Below are 21685 nucleotides of genomic sequence, written 5' to 3'. Positions count from 1 at the left end.
ATTTAAACCAGGTGGAGCTAACCCTAAAATAGCCTGGAATGAAACACAAGGTACAACAATAGGAACACAATGGTGATGAAGGAAACGTTACCTGCTGAGTCAAAACTGTACGACATGCTAAGCGGTCGCATGACTGACAGACACGCCCATGTTTGGTAAGAAAGAAGAAGGAAATGGAAGCAAATAGGAGAAAATGAAATCCATGAGAGTAGAAAAATGGATGGTGATGTCAACAAATCACCCAAGTTCATAAAAGATTTTTCTGAATATCCAAGTTTATAAAAACACTGTATTATTTTCAGCTGTTTCAGATAACCTTTTACAGTCCGTTGTATTTATGTACGAATAGGCCTGAAGCGCTCCATGTTACGCTCATAAATCCCCTGACAAAAGGAGCCTTGTGTTAAAGGCATGTCAGCACTATATGGTATAGACTGTCAAAATAGTTGCTGCTTTTATCTGATTAAAGCCTTAAACAGTTTGAAACACTATGTCCAATTGTGGCGACTGCATACCAAAAGGATTATCTAAGTCCTATGCGCTGCTTGCTTTTATCCAAGTAACCAAGAAGGGCACAATGTTATTAGCACTACTACTACCAACAACTAAGTTCAAACCGAAAGACCTTACTGGTCCACCATTGGACTGTAAACACAACTGCTGCTTCAGCAGGGCAGGTCTAGCAGACAACTGAAGGCCGGCGGCTGCAGTCAGGGTGATCCTTGTTTAAACACTACGTCAGTCTTGATTAAGTGAACAGATCAATGTAGGAAGAGGGCTGTGACTAAACATGATGGATGTGCTTAAGCATGAATAAGTAAGGGTTAATGGCTTTTTGTCCCAGGCAGACAGGCTGTTAGGCTCATGGAGAGCAGCCATGCAGTAAGTTCACAGACACACTCCATTAGAACAACATTAGAATAAAGGTTTCATAGTTTGAACAAAACGTCCAATAAATGGTGGGAGCTTTGTAAAGGAGAGTATTACACAAGTCCATTCATTTATGAGCACATAAACATCAGTGCATTTCAGTGTGTGACAGTGGGTTCCTTACCGAGGCGGTTTCTGCGGATCATGTCCGGCGAGACGGGCTTGAGCTTCCTCTCTGTCTTGATGCCCTCCAGCAGCCGCTCGTGGAGGCTCCGGGGACGTACAGGATGGGGTTTCAGTTTACGGGCTGCGGCCTGTCGAGAAAACCACAACAGTGAGAACCCCCTCGACTGCCGTCACCATGGAGACCACAGTAAGATTTGCCCCTCCCTCCCTCACACCTGCTCCATAAAGATGGCATGCTTTGTAATGTCATTATGAATAATTATCGTCATGACGTGGCAGAATTATTAACAAAGTGACACGCCCTGGCATGGAAGGCATGGAAGTGTCATTATGTGCCCCATCATTCACACCCAGTCAATTAGTATATATTGTGAATGCCGCTGTTCTAGTCTGACAACTGGCAACTAAATATCAGTTTCATATGTATATGTTGTCATCAGTACTGAATACCGTATGTACTAAAATGGAGGTAGCCTCCATACAAACTTTAGAAGGTAAGGCTCAACTGTGCACAAAGGTGAACGTGTCTTCTAAAAGGCACCATGTTGTGTTCTACTCACAGAGTTTAGAGGTGGTCGAGACCTAATAAATTCCAGAATAATCTCATGGGCGCTCTTCTTTAACTTCCTTGGGATGTCTCCGTTGACCTGAAATGACATGGTTAAACGTTATAATGTGGGACATAACGTTAAGAAAAAACTGCATTGAAGAGGTGAGTGGGATGCTACCTAAAAGCTGACACCTGACATCAATGTTTGAAAGGCAATGAAGGAAACAAGAATCCTCAGCATGGCAAAACAAGCATAGAAAATGGCTATAAGTAAGTGCATGCCTATGGTGAGGGCGTGGGCAGCTTTACCATGACTTTTCGCAGCTTGTAGCGTTTGGAGCGGATGTCGTCCATGAGCATCTCATACGGCGTGAGCTGGTATTCTATGGGTAGTGGGTTGTACTGACGCTCCTGAACCTTCTTCAACATAACACCGTCCCTAAGATCTCGCATCACCTGCACCCAGAACCGGGCCTGATGAAAAGAAAATATATATTTAACAAGATAATTGATGCATTTATGATTAAAAAAAAACACAAAGAGATTTTCTAGATATCTTTCCTACCCAGTCTGCATTTTGCAAGTCGTCAAGGTCTTTAACGGGTTCCTGCTGGTGAGGGTCGCCTTCCATTCTCCGAAGGTTCTAGCCAAGAGAAAAGGACAGGAGGGGAGGATAAGAGTTAGTTTATAGTTTCTTAATGTCATGGTATTCAGAAGGTGTACCACTGCATTCACAGCACTGGCTGAAATTAAACTTGGTGGTCACTGGCCAACTGCCAATATTATCATTGTAGTCTGGTTAATGAATCGATTGATGTTGTTTCACATGAGCACGCCCATGTCCGTCTCGTTCTATATTGACAGTGTAGCAGAGGGGGAAACAAAGAAGCCAATATCCAACTAATGGCTGCTATTACTGTCTGCCGCTCACTGCACAAGCTAGTGACTGAAAGTTCTGGGTGAGCAGTTCACTGGGTAAGGTTAAAGATCACCCTCCCTGTGGACTTATTCAACATCCTTTTTAATAAGTCAGCTGCATGGGGAAACTCTGGATACTGTCAAACTATCCTTTCGGTTCATTTGTTTACTGAAGGCATGACCACGTTCTGACAGACAGACAATGTAACTGCCAAGATCGGATGGAGGGGCGGGTAGCTTCAGCAAATGAATAGTGACACTAGTACATTTTTCCTCCATCATAAACAGTCTACTTGAATAATAATTAAAACTCTTAGAGTTATTGTTTATCACACAGATCTAAACCCTCTACATCTATTCATCCACACCCATGTTTACTGCAGAAACACATTCCTTCTTCCGAATAGTTTTTTCTTTTGCTGGTCTGACCTTACTCTTCAAATTTCTAAATACATTTCTGCGGCCAATCCATCTTCCATCTTTTCTTACCACTTCTTTCTGTTTATAACCATTACCACACTTAAAAAACACCTTTCACAACTAATGACTTCTACTTTATTTCTAGACCGACATAAAAACACGAGAGGGGGAATCTAAGGAGAAGAGGCCGACAAACATTGACCGAGAGAAAAACAACATCAATAGTGAGAGAAACTGGATGAAAGACTCATTGACTAGCGTCCTAATTTGCAAGCATGTGTGGTACTGTGTATGGTTACTTATTAGCAATTATGCCTGGGACATTCAGTTGCTACTGGAAGTGCAAAGCCTATAGCAATGCACCCCTTGTAAGCCCTTTAAATTGCCGTAATAAGGTTAAACTTGATTCTATATTACGTAAAAGTTTTTTCAGTAAACACGCCACTCTGCAGAAGTCCCAGCTAGCACCTGTCCCCAGTGTGTGTGTGTGTGTGTGTGTGTGTGTGTGTGTGTGTGTGTACACAGAGCATAGTAAAAATGTCTGAATAGCTATGGAATATGTCACGTGGCTTCATCTTCTCTAAAGCCTCAAGTTCAACTCAACCAGGGAATGCAAACTTGTACGAGTGTTTTATCTGATGCCATCTGATGATCTTGAATGATTGGGTGGGGTGGGACAAATGTTTGCCCACAAGCTCTAGACTACACTTTTCTTAAGACTGAGCAAAAGGTTGTCAATTAAAAAAATTGTTATATTTTAATATATGCACATTTAAGTGTTTGTTATCAGAAATGGTGCACCAACAACACATTATTGTCTTCCAGCTTTGGAATTTTGGTCAAAAAGTGCTAAAACAAAATTGTAATAATTCTAAAAATAAAACATATGATAATAACCTTTTCTTAAATGAAACCAGACAGTGATCTGTAATGTCTAGGTCTGCTAGAGCTGCTTATGACAGCTTCCATGGTACATAATTACCTTTCTGACCGATCTCAATGTGTGAAGCTAGGTATTATCCAATCTGGTTTCTTACCCATAACCAAAGGTGTTCCACAAGGTTCAATTTTAGGTCCGGTACTATTCACCATCTACATCAATGATATTGTGTCTCTTGTCAGTGGTTGTCAAATCCATTTATATGCTGATGACACCATCTTGTATTGTGTTGCTGACTCTGCAAAGTCAGCTATTGAGAACCTGCAACTGTCCTTTAATGCTCTTCAGAATGCTCTTATTTCACTTAAACTTGTCCTTAACCAGACTAAAACTAAATTCATGTTGTTCTCTAGGGCTAGAGATTTAGACAATAGTGCATGCATCTATGCTGTAAACGGTTCTTTGATCGAAAAAGTCTCTGAATATAAGTACCTTGGTATCTGGCTAGATGAAAAACTCTCTTTTACATTTCACATAAAAAATCTTGTCTGTCGTCTGCGACAAAAGATTGGATATTTTTATAGGAATAAAGCTACCTTCCCGTTGTTTAGTAGGAAAAGGATTATTGAGGCAGTTTTTATGTCTGTCCTTGATTATGGTGATGTGGTTTATCGGCATGCATCTCGTTCATGCCTTAAACTCCTTGACTCTGTATTTCACTCTGCTTTGAGATTCATTACAGGAGATGCTTATGATACACACCATTGTGTTTTATATGAAAAGGTTGGGTGGTCCTCCCTTAAGGAGAGACGTGATGCACATTGGCATATTTTTATATATAAAGCTCTGACTGGAAAGCTACCACTCTATCTGACAGAAATGCTGCTTATTTCAGATGGGCTTTATCAAACCCGCTCAACTGACATGATCATGTTATATGTCCCCTATGCCCGGTCTGAGCTTGGTAAAACCGCTTTTAGCTATAGTGCCCCTGACTCCTGGAACAGCCTACAACATACAATTAAAATAAATACACTCATATCTGTTAACCAATTTAAAAGTATTATTTTGAATCAACCCCTCCACACTTGTAACTGTTTTAATTAGGCTATTATTTATTTCATTCAATTGATCTGAATGTTTCAAATTGTTGTTGTCTGTGTGTGTGTGTGTGTGTGTGTGTGTAAACTTGTTATGTATTCTCATTGTATATTGTGTATCTGTACTCGACGTCATTGTAAAAGAGGGTCACCCCTCAATTGATCTTTCGAGGTTAAATAAAGGTTACAAACAAACAAACAAACATTTATTTAAAACATTTATTTTTTCCATGCCAACAATTTCTATTCATCATTTTAATTAAAGTAAATTCAGGCACATCTTGGTTAAAACTGGTTAAAGCCTAAAACAGCTGTCTATTCGAGCTTTATAGGAAACTCCTCATCAATCCAAAACAATTACAACAGTACCAATACTGCTCCAAGCTAAATAAAATTACCAATAAGATAAGATATATCGACATGGGAAACAGGATGCCAGTTCTTGTCCATGCCGAGTGAAGTCACGCCAAGTAGAGCAAGCAACCGGTGTTGAGTTCTACACTGGCCTGGCAAGGGGGTTGGACAGGGACACCCCACACAGTCTCAATCCCTCTGAACCGGGAACACTTTGTGGGCTGTTTTTGTTGCCGTTTGCCATTTCTGGGAAACACTCTCTAGTATCTTCTTAGTGCCTGATCCTAATTCAACCAGCTGAATGCTATACAGTAAATCCACGTACCAAAAACCCCGAGCTAGGGACCACAGAGTCTGGTACTTTCTCAAAGCCCTTTATATGTTCTCTGTGCACAACTTTCCTATCGCTTTAGTTACTTCTTCTCTTCTTATTATTTAAAATTGTGTGGGTTGTGAGGGACAAATGAGTCGAATGTTTTGAGTGTGTATCATAACTTAATATGGAGTGACTCACTTCATAATTAAGTGTATTATTAATCTTTATGTTAATATAAAGATTTTAATTTTTTTGTCAAAGCATGCTAGAACACATGCTTCAGTTTCTCACCTCCTTGGCACTTTTGATTTTCTCCAGAAAGGTGCGTAGTTCTCTGGTCTCAGCGTAAAGGGCCCTGCACACTGCCCGGTAATGGTTGGGGGCGTCTGATGGGCTAGGCAGGTGGGAAGAACATATCTGGATAGGAAAAAAGGGGAAAGGAATCGGTTTATATAGTGTTACCTATGGAATAAGCTTTAATTAAAACATGGCCAATGTAAAAATACATAAGTGTTACATAAATAGATCTTTTATAGAGTTAAAGGTGGACTCAGTCATTCTGGAGAAAGCTTGTTGGCAAAATCACTTTTTGGCAAAATCATTGAATATCTCCTCACAATTCACTACCGTACCGTGTGAAAAATATCCAGTGTTAATACACAGCCTAGGCTCTGTAAACGGGTATGTTACCAAAGCGGCTCGGACTGACCCACCGTAGCTGGACATAATGCCATCGATATAGGCTAAGATTTATCACTGAAAATACAGTTAGCATGTGTTTTCAGTAGTAGGCTACTGTATCAAGTGTGATGATAAGCCTGTCAATATTTGAATGGGTGTTGAAGCCAAATACTTATCAAAGCCAAAGTATAAGACAAGCTTAGCCTATAGCGGTAGCATTGTTGCTAGATATGGTGGCTCAGTCTGAGCACCTTTGTTTACGTACCCGTTTACAGAGCCTTGGCTGTGTATTTATAACGTCTTTTCTTTTTCAGGGCGCAACTAGAACGACCAGGTAGCTTATCATGAGGAGATATTAACTAACTTTGACAAAAAAGAAATTTTGACGACAAGCGTTCTCCAGAATTTGCTGACTCTACCTTTAAAGAAAGATTAGTGTTTTTGTGTCTTATTATTTATTACATTTTTAAATGCGAAAATATCAATTAATCATGTTCACAGAGACAAATTTCAATCTTAAGTAGGCGAGCAGGTTCTTCAACACAGATCTCTCTTACAGTGGAAGCAAGTTGAGTCTTGGCAACATGAACAAGGCCCTGGGGATGAATTGTAATTACTTTATGTTTTAATGTCAATCCCTCCCAGTAGTTGTTGAGATTATTAATAAAAAAATAACATTAACATCTGCTTCAACGGGTGCCAGAGAAACATGATTGTCTGTACATAGTATGACGCTGATTCATTCAACATTGTCTGTACATAGTATGACGCTGATTCATTCAACATTGTCATTGTGGCTGAAAAACACACAAATGTGTGTGGAGCGAGAAGAACCATCCTCAACAGCATTAACCTGGTCGTCCAGTCCGAGTGAGACTGCCCGACAAGCATTACCTATGCAGAGTGTTTAAAAGCTCTGACCCATGAGGTATTTGACTTTGAATAGTGACTATAAAAGAGCGCCTGCCAAAGTAATGCATGAGCTGTGAAATTATCTACCAGGGACACAAAGGGAGCAAACCCGACCGATGACATATTTGCATGCTCTCCTGATGGGCTTGGCTAGCCACAGGAATGTTTGACGGAGCAGAAAGTGTTTTCCTGCTCATCCACTTAAAAGGGAAATTCACAGGTAAGAAAGTACACCTGTCTGTGCAGCGACACGTGTTATCGTGCTTCAAATACTGCTGCGTCAGGTGGTTTCTCACTGTTTCTAAACAAGACAGCGATCTGTATCAGGCACGAAACCCACAAGAACAGCACAAAATTAAAGGAAAACTGCAGGTGAAGCAAGTTACATGAACAGCAAAACTCCAATATTACCGGTTACCCAGTTGAGGTTATATTCCGACTAAGACATGTAAACAGCAGTTATTGCTCACCTTAAAATCAGCCATAACCGGGTTAAGTCACCTGAAGTATATTATATATATTTTTTTTAAATATATTTATGGTGGTATGTATACCATGCCCCGGTTTATGGCTGTTAAACAAGACTGTGTAAACAAGCAACAAAGCTCCTTAAAGAAACTGTGTCATTATTGGCTGACAAAACAATGCAAGGCAATGATAATGACATAAAGAATGTCCCATTTTCCTTGGACGGGATGGGAATTGTTACCGGGAAAATAGGCACTGATGTCAGACATCATGACGCTTCTACCACAGGATTTTATAGACAGAATATTCAGAATATGCTGATTGACATGTAAACAGGAATAACCCCATATAGCTACTGAGCATGTAAACACCGTATTTAGAATATTGTCTTAACCGGAATATGGACCTTAATCAGAATTGTGCTGTGCATGGAAACGTAGTCAATGTCACGTGTGGGAGAATTGGGAGTTTAATCGGTGGCCTCTTTTGTGTGAAATCATCTGATGAGCAGTTATTCACATCAACATGAGCGGACTACAATCCACATCCAAGATCGACAGTTTTGGCAAGGTGACAGCTCATGCAGCCGCTCCTCGTTTTCACTCCATTTCCCTAAAGCATCCCAATGAGGAAAACCCAATTGGTGCATTCAGTGTCTAACTATTCCTGACTCAGTGGGATCATGCTTCACTGGCAAAGTCCTGTCATATTCTGTCACTGTCATCATGCCTCGCCGGCCCAAACCTGCCTCGGCCTGACGGGACAGCAGAGAACAGGGAAAGGATAGGAGGTCAACTAGGAATGTGCAGTCATCTAATGGAGCCGTGTCCTACCGACATACAGTATATTTAAAGGCCAGCTCGACACCTAGCTTTTTATTTTGTCTTTTAATTAAATTCTATTCTATTCCTCTAGTTTCTTCAGCTTATGATTGCAGTTTATTGAATTTATTTCAAAGGCACACTATGGATATGGATCCCCCTGGGTCTGAAATAAAGTATTATATAATTATATATGCAACATTTTTATGAAAAAATAAAGTATAAAGTCACACAAAAAATTCCTCTCAATGATCAGTTCTGCCTCACTAGAATGCGTGGTGGTGGTGAGTTTATCGGAACAATCCCGGTCCATGGCTGTATTTTACATAGTGGCATTTGTTGGTTGTGTTTTGTTAACAGACACTCCAACCCAGCCCCTCCCTGCTTTTTCGCCCTTTTACATTTTTTCTAATTCCACTTACGTATACCATTTATTTTACTTCAACTGCTGGGAGTTCTGTCTCTGGTGTTTTCTCAAGGATCCTATGATAGCGTTTCCTAGGCATACGCAGGTAGCCTACTCACGGAAAAGTGCTATATAAATAAAGATTGATTTGATTTGATGTCAGTTTACATTCTAAAAGAGTAATTGTTGGATTGAAGGGGTGCAGGGTTCATAGGCTAGGCACCGGCAGCGAACAGACCTCACGTTTGTTTTCGTCATATAGAAGGAACAGGCTGGGAACGTTTGTAAGCCTATTCCCTAAATACCAGTGTGTTTACTCAGCTATAAATACCAGCCTCATATTCAGAACCTACTTGGGGGTGTGTCAGCTTCTGCCATCAGGGGAATTTGTTTGGAGCTGGAAGGGATAATTGTGTGTGGATGGATGGATGCACTGCTCTGTTAAAATGGATGGATGGATGCACCGCTTTTCATCTGATGTGAAAAAAAAACCTTAACTTGCAAACACAGAGGCTGTCTTTTTGTGTGCAATGTACAAGATATCGGGGGAAATATTCAAAGTGAAAGAGGAATGTGCACATTTAAACTTCAATCATTTGCTACGTCATTTTGATCCATCACGGATCTCCATCGGCCTGATTCTTTGAACCGTGACAAATCCAAACGTTGTAGTTCACTTTTAAGAGTCATTGCAGAGAGTGTGAGGGTTCTCTTCTTTTTTCTTTTTTTTTAAGATGATTTTTTTGCATTTTAATGCTTTTATTAGACAATTTGGAGCGACAGAGGTGAAATGTGGCAGAGGAGAATGACATGCAGAGAATGACATGCATTCGAACCTGTGGTCTGCTGCTTCTGAGGACTGAGCCTCTATGGGCGGGCGCTCTAACCACTACACCACGAGCGCCCCCCCCCCCCCCCCCCAAGGGTTCTATCTTTCAAGTATCCATGAAATGCTCCACAATCCCTGCCCCCACAACACAACCTACCGTGAGGATGTCTCGATAGCTGCGGATGCCGGCGCTGACTGAGCCGGTGGTGGCGGCGGCGGCGAGCTCTGCATCTCGGCCTTCTTCTTGCTCCTCCTCCTCCTCACACTCATCCTCCTCCTCGGTGGCCTCGTAGCCTTCGTCGGGACACGGGTCGCTCTCTTCCGCCTCAGACGTGTTGGTCATCAGGTCGATGAGGCGCTCCAGTGGCGGGCTGAGTTCCCGCTCCTCGTTTTCCTTCAGGCCAAAGTCCAGTGCTTTGTAGATCATGACACCCAGTGAGTCAATAACCTGTTGGAACAATGGACGAAATGGTATGGTGGGGATTATTAGATAATACAATTTAAAAGGCTTTGCTCACAGAGACCAAAATGCTTCCTTTTTTATTGAGTTTCTGTAGAAAAGGAAAATAGAGTAGGATGAGAGCGGTTTTTAATAGGAGCCTTTCGTCACAGTGATAGTCTTAAAAGAGCGTATGTGTACACCCACAGTAAGTTAAGATTGATATCCACAATATCAGATCTTAAACCTCGAAGATAGACATGAAAGACAAAAAGAACATGAACATCATTAGAGAAACATATCCATTTTGGTCATATGAGATCATAAATATCTTTCAGATACACACAACATTAACTTGACAATTAAAAAGGTTGAGTCAGCGATTCTGGAGAATGCTTGATGTCAAAATCACTTTGTCAAAATCAGTGATTAACTCCTCACGTCCACTCCCTGTCCATACTGTGCATGCGCTGGCATAAAAAAAATCCATTGTCAAAACACAGCCTAGGCTCTGTAAACTGGTGTGTTTGCTCGCTATGGTGGGCCCCCCTTTTTTACATACCCTTTGTTTACATAATCTAGGCTGTGTATTAACACAACATTATTTTTTGGGGACCATGGGGACTTTTTTAATTAAGCTGGGAGTAGTTAAATTATTGTTTCCCCCCATCTACTGAGTGACATTTGTTTACTTGCTTGTACGTGTGCCCACATTGTTGTTATTCCCAGCTGACAGGCAACACTCCTTTTCCTGTTTTCTTTGCCCCGGCTGCTCTAAAATTAATGGCACACCAGCACATCCTCATGGATGAGACCCAAATTCTTGGCACCCCGCCTTGTCTAAGTTAGATAACAACTTCATCCACTCAATTCAAACTCCTGAGCAGACAGGGAGAAGGTTTGTGTCCTTAAATCAGATGTGAAACGAGGCCACAATGTTCGTCCAAACCGCAATTTAGTACCATAATCTTGGGGTGATTTCATTCCATCACTGGAATATCATACTCTACTTCATTAAAAAGTAGAGTATGATATTTTCCTCTCTCTCTCACTTGTTCTTACTCTCGTCCGTTCTGTCTTAAATGTGAACACTTAAATTGTCATGTACCTCACCTAATTTTATGTCTTTCACCTGTCTTGTCCGGCATCACGTAAATAAAAAAGTTAAAAAAAAATAAAATAAAAAAAAATAAACAAAGTAGAGTATGATATTTTCCTCTCTCTCTCACTTGTTCTTACTCATCCTAATGTCTCAAAAGAACTGGAAGGACTACGCCGAAACAAGGTTCTTCTCTCACTGCAGCACGCCCAGTTGGTGCCAAGTCCTCTCATGATAAAGTGCTCTTGGATCAAGTGATTTATAAAAGGCACGACAAGTGATTTAAAATCAGAGCTCAGTTAGAAAAGTAGAAATTCTGGCAACAGGCACTACATCTGGATACAGGGTAGCATCTTGAAAAGTTGTTCTAATGTAGCACTTTCTAGTTAGTAATGTGTACGTCTCTTTATAGTATTAAGACGTTTAGTGAATAAGCAAAGATGAAAACGCCTGACATCACACTAAGGATGTGAAGATTTTTTTTTGCCTGTGACCCAATATTATTCATGTGATATCCTGCATCTGCCAGATATATTTGTCTTTACTAAATTCAGTATTATTTGCTCCACAATGCATTCTCAGTCTGCAAGAAAATAAACTGTAGACACCATCCCCATTCCGGTGCTGTGGTGTGCAGTGAGTGCCGTTCATTGCTTTTTCTATAATATCCAATAAGAACATTGTGTCAGTCCATAACCGTTTGGACGCTATACCCTTCATAGAAACGGCTGGCTGCTATTTATTTGTTTGGGTTGCTCTGTGATCATTAGCTATCTCCCAAAGCGGATGGACTATGGGTCTGTGTTTGTAAAAACACTAGAACCTGTTCTGAATTGCAGACGGTAGGCAGTTGAGCACGCCCACAAAACAGTGCAATGGTTTGCAATACACAAAAGGATTCTGTATTTTGAAATGGCTTTGTTAAGAAATCAAATGTCCCGCATACTTTGAGTCATGATTGGACTGCATGTTCTTATCCAGACATTAATGGCGCTACATTGTTGAAAAAGGGAGGTGGCCAAATAGAGAGCAGAGGGTTGTACCGGGTGAAGCTGCAGTTCACGGGGCATGGCCGGCTACAGCTTGGGTGAGGTGCCAGGGAGCAGCACCTGGCTGAGGCTTCTGGGAGTGTAGCGCACAGAAGGGCAGGGTGTTGACCGAGCGTGTTTGGCATCATTGGTATTTTGATATGTTATACAAGAGTCGAAGTGCCTCCCTCATGTCTGGACTCCGACATCCCTGTGATGTTTTCCCTATAGATTGTTTTTGACATTGATGTATCTCTCGGAGAAGAATGGCGCTGCTGCCCGCTGCCCAAATCGCAAACATTTTTGAAACTGGTATCTGCTTCATCAATAATAGCTATTGATATGTCAATCATGACAAGTCTTCTTTTCTGCATATAAAAAGTTGACAAGAAAACAGTGATCCCCTGACTGTCTTTTCATGATTTAGCTTTGAACTGTCAGTTGAACTCTGATCCCTATTAAAAATCATTACATAAAATCTAATTATCAGTACACCATAAAAGTGGCAGCAGCCTCTACAGTTACCTATGGATCCTATTCTCTCCTGGGGTAAGACCTTGTTCATGGCGTTGTGCTGATATGATTTATCAACCATCTCTGTGTGCGACTCATAATCCTGTTGCAGGGCTAAAATAAATACTCAGTGTCTTATTATGTAACTTTATAATCCATATGCAGGACAGAATGGGCTGTAGTGGGCAGAGGTATTAGCGACTGGACAGAGGGTTTCATTCATGGGCCTCTGGGACGCAAAGGTTGACCACACACGTAGGAAACTAACATCCCTTTGCAGCCTCCATTTCTAATGTCAGCAGGTGAATTACAATAAGAATTATCTAGTGGCAAAGCATCTTTAGATTTGGTTATTGTTTAAAATCCAATGTCCCTGTCAACTCATTAAAAGCACTCAACAATAAGCTGGTTTATGTTGGGCCACAGAGCATGAGTAATGATAGTGCCCTGGATTTTTGCCGAATATACAGTTAAATCCAGACAAACTGCTAGAAAAAAATATGAGTGGAGGATGCACAACAGTGTCACTCCAAAAACACGGAAGTGTTGCTTCATTCAGTGCCTTCTATCAAAGAATGACAGGAATTCTCTCATGAATTATTTTAAACAGAATGGAGAGATGGCTGACTGGCATTGCAAAGCAAAAGGTAAATGGAGAGGCTGACTGAGGGGCAGAACAGGGGGAGCGAGGTTTTTTCCAATTACACAATCACAATCTCATTCTTCCAGACGTGTGACTCAGAGGAATTGGGCAAGGAGAAAAGAGAGGGGACAAGTATGCGGATAAACAGTTGGGAAAGAAGTTTCAGGCACGGGCAGAAATATCTGGTAGCAAACAGTTAATTTAAACCATGCTCCACCCAGGATAAGTGGAAGCCTGCCACGGAGGACGAAACGCACATATGTTCATCGCTGTTAGTCTTAGCCAACCACAGGTAACGCCTCCATTTTCAAAATGCAGCAAGATGAGTCATCTGGGTGTCAGAGCAAAATAAAACTGCATCACAGCATAATTCAGCTAAATGCTGTGAATTACTGAGACATGCTTAACACTTGTTTGCTAAATACATGAATAAGCAGTTTCTAACATGAATGTTATACAAATAAACCCCATACAGATTAAACTCCATCCTCCCTCATAGGCAACTTTTCCCACGTTCCACAAACAAATGATGCATGACATCATGATTGCCGGGGAAAGATGCGCTTCGGACTTCTGCATTCAAACAATGAGTTGTTTTATAATAGAGAACCTCTTTCTCCCATAAAGAGCAGTGTCTGTCAGGCTTGAGGATCAAAGGAAAACACCAGAGACTTTTTCAACCAGACGTGCCTCTCTTTCTCATCACTGCCATAACGTGTGACAGGAAGGAACGCTGAGTTTCATATAAAAGTCTTGAACATCAATCGCCAGATCTAGTTCCCAATAGACACAACGAGTACAGACTGAACTACTTAACCCCTTAACCTGTTCAAATGGGTCCAGCTGTCCACTCTGAAAATAAACTGGCCTTTTCAGTGTTAAAAACGAATATGGGCACATAATTAAAACATCTGCTTGGTCTGATTTCGGACCCAACAGCTCCGATGGGCAATGTTTGATCACTCATGAGTTTAAATCCTGTATAAAAACCCCATAAGGCTTTCTTGGCCAGAGATTGCTTGAAAAACTGAAGAATTCTCAATGTTACTCCCATAGCTAGTTAGACTAAATTAGCTGAAGTACAGAATGTTTTACATGGAGCTATTGCAATTAGAAACCACTGAGAATGTTATTAACAACTTAGAAGCTCTGATAAGCAGCCAGTTTATTTCAATGGGGCTGGGAGGAAAAACATACAAAAAATGCATTGACATAAACACATTCAAGCAGAACAAGGGGGGCAACCATGATGGGGGAAGCATCGGTGAGTCAACCAGTACGCAGATGGGCAAAGAATGAGTGGATTGTGTTGAAGAGAACCATTCTCACACAGACAAACACACGAGAAAAGAAAAAGTAGACTTATGCAATGTTGGGTCTGTTGGCAGTGGCACATGGACAAGTTCCCAGGAATACATGTGTAGTATACCAGTAATGTATTGTTAATTCATATCAGTTCACTGTATGGTTATATGCAACATGGCTGATGACATTCTGAACTGCATTATTGCAGGTGTCTCAAGATAGAGTCAAAGCTAGGGCGGGTCTGGGAGAGAAACGGTAGGCCTACTACAGTGTCACTGTAAACAATCATGGGCTTAACTGATCAAAACCCTTTTTCTAGCCTTCCTTGTAAGCGCGAAATAAATAGCATCATTAATTCAAAAGAAAAAGTCTGGCATCTGCATTTTAAAACATTGCAAAAAAAAAAAAAAGTGACTGGTCTGAATCAGTTATGCATGGTTAATACAATCACACTCGGCCCAGAAGCCTGTGAGCTAAGCAGCCTTCAGCGTTTGCTGAAGTAGTAGAGCAAAACCATCACAACACAGACAGTTACATAACCCGGGCTAAATATCTAGGGGGAGCCGATGCTCAGCCTCCTTCCGTCTGCAGCAGCATCACTGTCGCGGTTCACAGTGACACGATGCTGCTCATTCACATCTCCTGGTCAAAAGCTTCTGAGTTTGCAATTCATCTGGAAATCGCTGAGGACCAGGAAAAACCTCCTTCTGAACTGCCATCACTGACATTGTTTGTCATTCAATTAGGTTGGTGTAGGCATAAAAAGCCAAAAATGCAGATGTACTGTAGGATACAGAAAACATTAAAAATCAAAATAATCTCCTGGGGGCGCTTGTGGTGTAGTGGTTTTTACTACAGCTATTAGCAGTCCCCATAATGGCCTGACACACCGCACTTATCTGATTGGCAGCTTCCATGAAGAGAAAAAAAAAACATTTTGTCCCAGTGAAAAAAAAAACACTGTTCTTCTTCCAAAAGCCACACAAGACTTCTTAGCGTTTATCTGTGGCTAAAGATCTGATAACCTTATCAATTTGAAGGACTGATGAGGAAACTCAATTCATCCCTCGGTCCTGACTGGAGCAACCAAATAAAAACCACAATGGGAAGAAGATTTCTTCTGTGGTGTGGATATATAATTAGGATTCCCTGACTGAATTAGCCCGGAATGCTCAATAAATTGAACTCTTGTGGCTTTGTGCATGCTGTGAATATCCCTGTATAGGCAGAAATGTTACCTCGGGACTGAAATAGAAGCTGCACACATGCAATGCTTTTGAGAGAAGCGGTCAATGTTAAAAAGAAAAAAAAAATCTATCGATTTATTTGGATAAAAGCAGGATGCAACAATGTTAAATGTAAAGCAGTGTGATAATGGGTGCCAATAAGTCCCTCAAGGGTAATGTGTCCAAACTCAACAAAACAAACTGTAACCTAAAACTCAATACCTATATTTATCAAAAATCTAATTTACAAACGCAGTCAAAATAATCATTTACCTACCAAAATTCTCCAGAAATCATTAGTAATGACATAAAATATGACGTATCTCGCTCTTTAAAATGTCAACGGTGACAACTCAGTAAGGAGGAACCGTTATTGAAGAGACAGAGCTCATTGCCTGGGGGAGAGGGAGACGCCTAGACACACACACTAAACACAGAACAGAAGCCTCACATGCTTACACATGCACCAAGCCCTGTCCAACCAGCTGCAGTGCTGCGGAAGAAGCCAGTACTGTACACCATTAACATGCAAAAATATTCACTTCTCTACTGGATCTGAGGCAATCAGCTACACTGCATCAAACCTCCAACCAATAGGAGAATTGGGAATGAAAATAACACGTTAACCAAATCTAATTGGGTCCAAGACTTTATCCCTTGTGCGTAATTGTCTCGTAAGCCAAAAATGTACCCAAAAGGGACCTGAGCATAGCCTACCTGGCGAACCTAGCGAACCAGTAATCGGATACTACAACTAATCTCACCTTAATCTTCAATAGATGAGAAATTGGGTTAAGCTTGTGGTGACAGCTACAACAGACAGCGCATGTCTCACGCCAATTAGAAACAATATTTACAGTCAAGACTTAAAGATGACGACAGAGCACCACAAGAGAAATCCCTTACTCGGGACCAGTTCTAATGTAAAGTAATATATCTGCAACTTGTTTGACATAGGTGATTATTATCCTAACACAGGTTCTATGTTGTCATTGATGGGAAGTGGGTCAGCTCAATACAGGCTAACAATTAAACTTGAGTAAGGAGAAGCAGAGGTACGAGGGAATGACATTGACTCACTTAGAGGCACAAGACACACACAACAAACAACATACACACACAAGGGACACAGGACCATGGCCAAAATGGAAACACAAGACACAATTAGCTAATTGCTAACATGTTCATATTAACAGTTGAAGTGAAACAGAGGCTGATGGGAATGTTTTTCAGGTATTTGGTTGTAATATGGTGGTACCAAAAAAAAAGTTACAACAATTAACCCTGAAGAGGACATGGATGTCAATTGCAATCCATCCATATGTTGGGGACATTTCATTAAAAAAACTAGTCAGGGCATCATCCTCTACAGTTTAGCTATACACTAGAAGTTGTTGAGTTATACAAGTGTGAACCAAAATGGTGGAATTGGAACCACAGACAAACTGGCATTAACAGCATGTGAGACTAAAAAAACTGACTTGGAAAAGCAGAGCTCTCACACCAATGACAAGGGATTATATCTGTGCCATCAATCAAGAAACCTCAAAATACAAACAAATAAATAGACGCGTTTTTAAAACAATGGTTTAGCCACCAACTCTAGGGCAAACCCCCATGTTGCAAGATGTTATGTTTTTCCAAAGGAAACAACATGGCAGACGCACCCTGTTTATTTGTAGTAATGTGGTAAGCAATAGGCTAAGGCATGGATTTAGGTCGAGCAGCTCAATCATGGGATTTCGTCCATGTTCGGACTGTCAGCTGAGGTGGAGGAATGCCTGTGATCACATGAACTACAAGACAAACATGAAGGATGATACGCCTGGCAGAAGACTCACTGTGTAATTAGTCTATGTACACATAATGTAGCCGAGAAAGTCTTCTCCTCCCAGTATTATACCTTGCTTTTACAAACAGACACTGGACACTCTTCCTCCTATCTCATGAACTGGTTTTGATGTTGATCTTGTTGATTGTAAAACTGAATAGAAAGTAATGCATTTATGAACAAAAGGAGGAGAAAAACAACAAAAGGTGCGCTCTCTTTTAAGTGCTCTTCCGCTTTAGAACACACAATGACAAAATAAATTAAAAAGGGACATTTGTGCAGAGCTCATTCCTACTCACTCATTTTAGTGCAACACAGGTCAGGGGTCATATTTGGATAATAAACTAAGACTTAAGTTTATTTCGTAGGAAAAAAATCAGGAAGACATATCCTATTTCCATCTGCACCTGCAAAGCAGTGCATGTCATATTTATATTTGAACTGTGCTGATGTGACAAACAAAGCAGGTTTCTACCAGCTCCAGAAGAGAAAATAGGCACTACACACAAGTAAATACCACCACTTCTAGCCAAAGTTAACCTAAATGTATTTATGCAATGGCTCCATATGGACTAAGTGTTTATCTATCAGGGCCGATGTCAACAACATTGCAACCCAGTGGCCGCACCAACCTACGTGTGGTGCAACTGCGCACTAATAAAGTCAGTGGTGGGCAAGTTGTGAAAACAGATTATTTTTCTGTGTTGTTCTGAGTCAACTAAATCATACATGAAAGCTGTGGAGTGAAAATAATTATGATGAATGAATACAAACATTTATAATAAATCACATATTGCATGAGACATGCATATTTCTACCCAGAGGGTAATGAAAAGAAGGGGGGTTGTTGAAAACTCAAATTGAACATGGAGTGAATAAGAAGACCATGATGGGAAACTCACCTGTAACGACGTGGGGGCTGATGTATATTTATCTGTAATGACAAAAAAGGGAGAAAGAGTTATTCACCCTCGTAAACACTGTGGATGCATTTTTTTGTGCAAGTATATGAATAGACAGCAGACACACCCTCTGAATTATTATTGTGTGTACTGTACAGGTATGCAAGACATCTTTAAATGGAACAAAGAGATATCACACACACCTCACACAGTGTTACAGTATATATTAAAGGTGAGAAGTGACATCACCTTTACAGGAACATAAATAGAAAAAAAAACCTGAACCTTCCCTCATTGGACGAAAGATAAAACAAAAACGAAACCTTTGATAATCTTATCTCTTGCTCTGATATTGCCTTCTCCAACAAATCTGTAAATATACATTTTTTCCAACTAAGAGCTTAATAGTAAAAGACTAATTCACCACACTTTGAACAATATATGACATTTGCTACATAAATACAGTTCACTTTGACAGGTAAGCTCTGGCAACAAGTGATTAGAGTGCCCAGTAAGAATAACGTCAGGGGTGAAAGTACAAACAGAGCAATAAATCGTCAGACTTTAGTCTAGTCCAAAGTGTAAAATTAGGTCGTTGCATATAAATGAGCCTCTTTGGCAGGATGTCCAATGAATCTCTCTGAATGCTTACAAAATGCACCATTTTTATTTCAAATACATCCATTGAGAAAGTGATTGAGTAATTTCCATTCTTAAAATGGGCCTATTCTGATTGCCTCAGCTGCATGTGATGAAAGTTTCTACGCAGACGTTTCACGGTCAAAAAATTCTTGTTTCATAACCTGGCTCGATTCCGGACAGGTCACTGAATTACAGCCAACAGACGGGCAAGGAAAATAAATTGTCATCCAGCAACGCTCGTCCGAGAAAACACTGGGTCCTCTGTTTGTCCCTGGCCAAGGAGAGAAGGCTTGGCCGGGGCCCTTGTCTCTCCCAGGGTAAGTAAGTCACGGAGGGGCATATTTGGAGCGGCGCACAGTATCACCCAGACTTTCCCTATTGAGAGACATATCAACCTCTGTGCTGCTAAAAGGGTATTGACCAGTTTTATCTTGTACCCCTAACTGTACTCCAATCTTATGAATAACAGAAGAGGTCCACGTTTAAACCCACTCGGTGCCATTTTTAGCCACATCAAGGAATAACAACACTCCAATCAAAATGCTGCATAAACCAAATTCCTCTAGATACTGAGCTGACGGTATGATTCATTGAAAAAAATCTCGGGGTAAACAAAGTGTCTCATCCTGTTGCAGCATCCCTTCTCCAGGCAACGGCGAGTGGGAGTCAGTGAATCTTTTCTTTTCTTTCCCCGTGCTCTGTGTGAATTGATGTGACGGCAGCAGGGGCGGCATGCATCTCGCATCCGCTCAGCCAGCCCCAAATAACACTTGACTGATTTTTGGACTCTGTTTGCTGCTTATTATTAGCCCAATTCTGTTTGCTATGCATCACCAAAACACACACACTTCCTTGTTTACTCAGAAGGAAGAGCACAGGCACAGACTCAAGAGTCGGTGGCATATAGGCACTGGGCCAAATCTTTACCACCTTGTCACTTGACTGATGCACAAGCCATATTGCGGGTGACAGGAGCATTGATTTTCTGCCCAGGCTAGTAACCTCTTACAAACTAGCCGCTGAGCTACTGCTGAACACTTAAATTAGGTCTCACGTCTCTCTCATCGCCAGGCCTAATAAGAATCAGGACGGGCCGAGCTGTCCCAAAATACCTCAGCAACTATAGACAGAGGAGCAGGAGGACAGCACTCTCCACTCATAAGTCTCCGAACTCATCTGCAGTCAGCATGTGCATCTAATCATTATGTTGGCCCGTTTCTGGCAGCGCACACAGATTCTCAACAACACTGGCTGTATGTGTTTGAAACCAAGAGTGCAGGTTTTCCCACACACAGGGAACATTAGCGGTTGGTTAAATTATGCGCCACACCTGAACTGGCACAGACACAGTAGAGAATGTGCTTTAAAAAAATGACTTCACACGGCACAGGTTGGAGTTGTCAGTACACCGATACTTGGTGGTGTTCAAGGCTGACATTCAGGATCTGGAGTCAATTCGGACACCAGAGTTACCAAAGCAATGGCAGTCTCTCCAGTAGTTTATTTCTTTCAACTTACATCCCAAGTGTACATCTATTCCCCAATGGATTAAAGAAGGTAGCAGCGTCCAAGTCTAGACCGTTGACCGGCTCCTGTTCATTGGGCCAGACAGATAACATGCTGTCAGGTAAACTGGGGATGAAGCTGAGGATAATGTCCGTTAAGGATTAATCAATGGGAGTAAATGAATACAGTAAAAAGAGGGTCCAAAGAGTCCAACATGTAACTTATCATCTTAAAAACAAACAAATATTTACATTTGAGAAGCTGGTACCAGTGAAATCTAGGCATTTCTGATTTAATTATTATGAAAATACACAGGAAAATTGTTATGCTGACTGATCAATTAACCTTTTCAGCTGCAGGCAAGTGTACCTCAATGGCCACAAATAGGTGGATTTACTTTAAGCAGCCCTTGTGCACACTGCACACCAAACTACATGTAGGCTATAGCCTATTACAACGTGTCTCCTATACTGTGTTTCAATTACCCCTCAGGTGCATGCATCCCAACCCCCACCACACACGTGTATTGTGTGCCTTCTATCTAAATGTCACAACACAGATAATAAGGGAGTCGTTAGCATCATTATGAGTCATCATGAGTTATTATTCACTGTAGCCTCGATGCTGGCTGTATGTCTTGTGGGACGTAGCCTACGTGGACGCAAGGTGCTTTTCTGCGGTTTGAATCCATCACATGGTCCATTGTTTACTGTTTACTGTAGGCAACTGACCGCTGCAGGAGCGGAATTACAAAACGGCATTCTGCACCAGCCCCTCTCTTGAATGAAGCAATAATATAAGCCATGTGTAAAATCGTAATAGGCCTAAATCGCATTAGGC

General features: G+C 41.1%; 1 protein-coding gene across 3 annotated transcripts in view; it reads right to left on the bottom strand.

Moving 5' to 3' along the window:
* spire1a (spire-type actin nucleation factor 1a) overlaps positions 1–21685 on the bottom strand; it is a 29836-nt gene that overhangs the window by 7391 nt on the left and 760 nt on the right. For all 3 annotated transcript variants that reach the window (XM_080046093.1, XM_080046095.1, XM_080046094.1), the window contains exons 2-8: positions 18698–18729; positions 9869–10159; positions 5886–6011; positions 2172–2249; positions 1916–2080; positions 1617–1703; positions 1055–1184 (exon numbers count right to left, since the gene is read on the bottom strand). In XM_080046093.1, coding sequence (XP_079902219.1) covers positions 1055–1184; positions 1617–1703; positions 1916–2080; positions 2172–2249; positions 5886–6011; positions 9869–10159; positions 18698–18729 — 909 coding nt within the window. The remainder of the gene's footprint in view (positions 1–1054; positions 1185–1616; positions 1704–1915; positions 2081–2171; positions 2250–5885; positions 6012–9868; positions 10160–18697; positions 18730–21685) is intronic.

The sequence above is a fragment of the Ammodytes marinus genome (genome assembly GCF_949987685.1).
Source record: "Ammodytes marinus genome assembly, chromosome: 17".
NCBI classification, from domain to species: domain Eukaryota; kingdom Metazoa; phylum Chordata; class Actinopteri; order Uranoscopiformes; family Ammodytidae; genus Ammodytes; species Ammodytes marinus.
The sequence above is the reverse complement of the archived record's forward strand: the minus strand, read 5'-3'. Positions and strand labels throughout refer to the sequence as shown.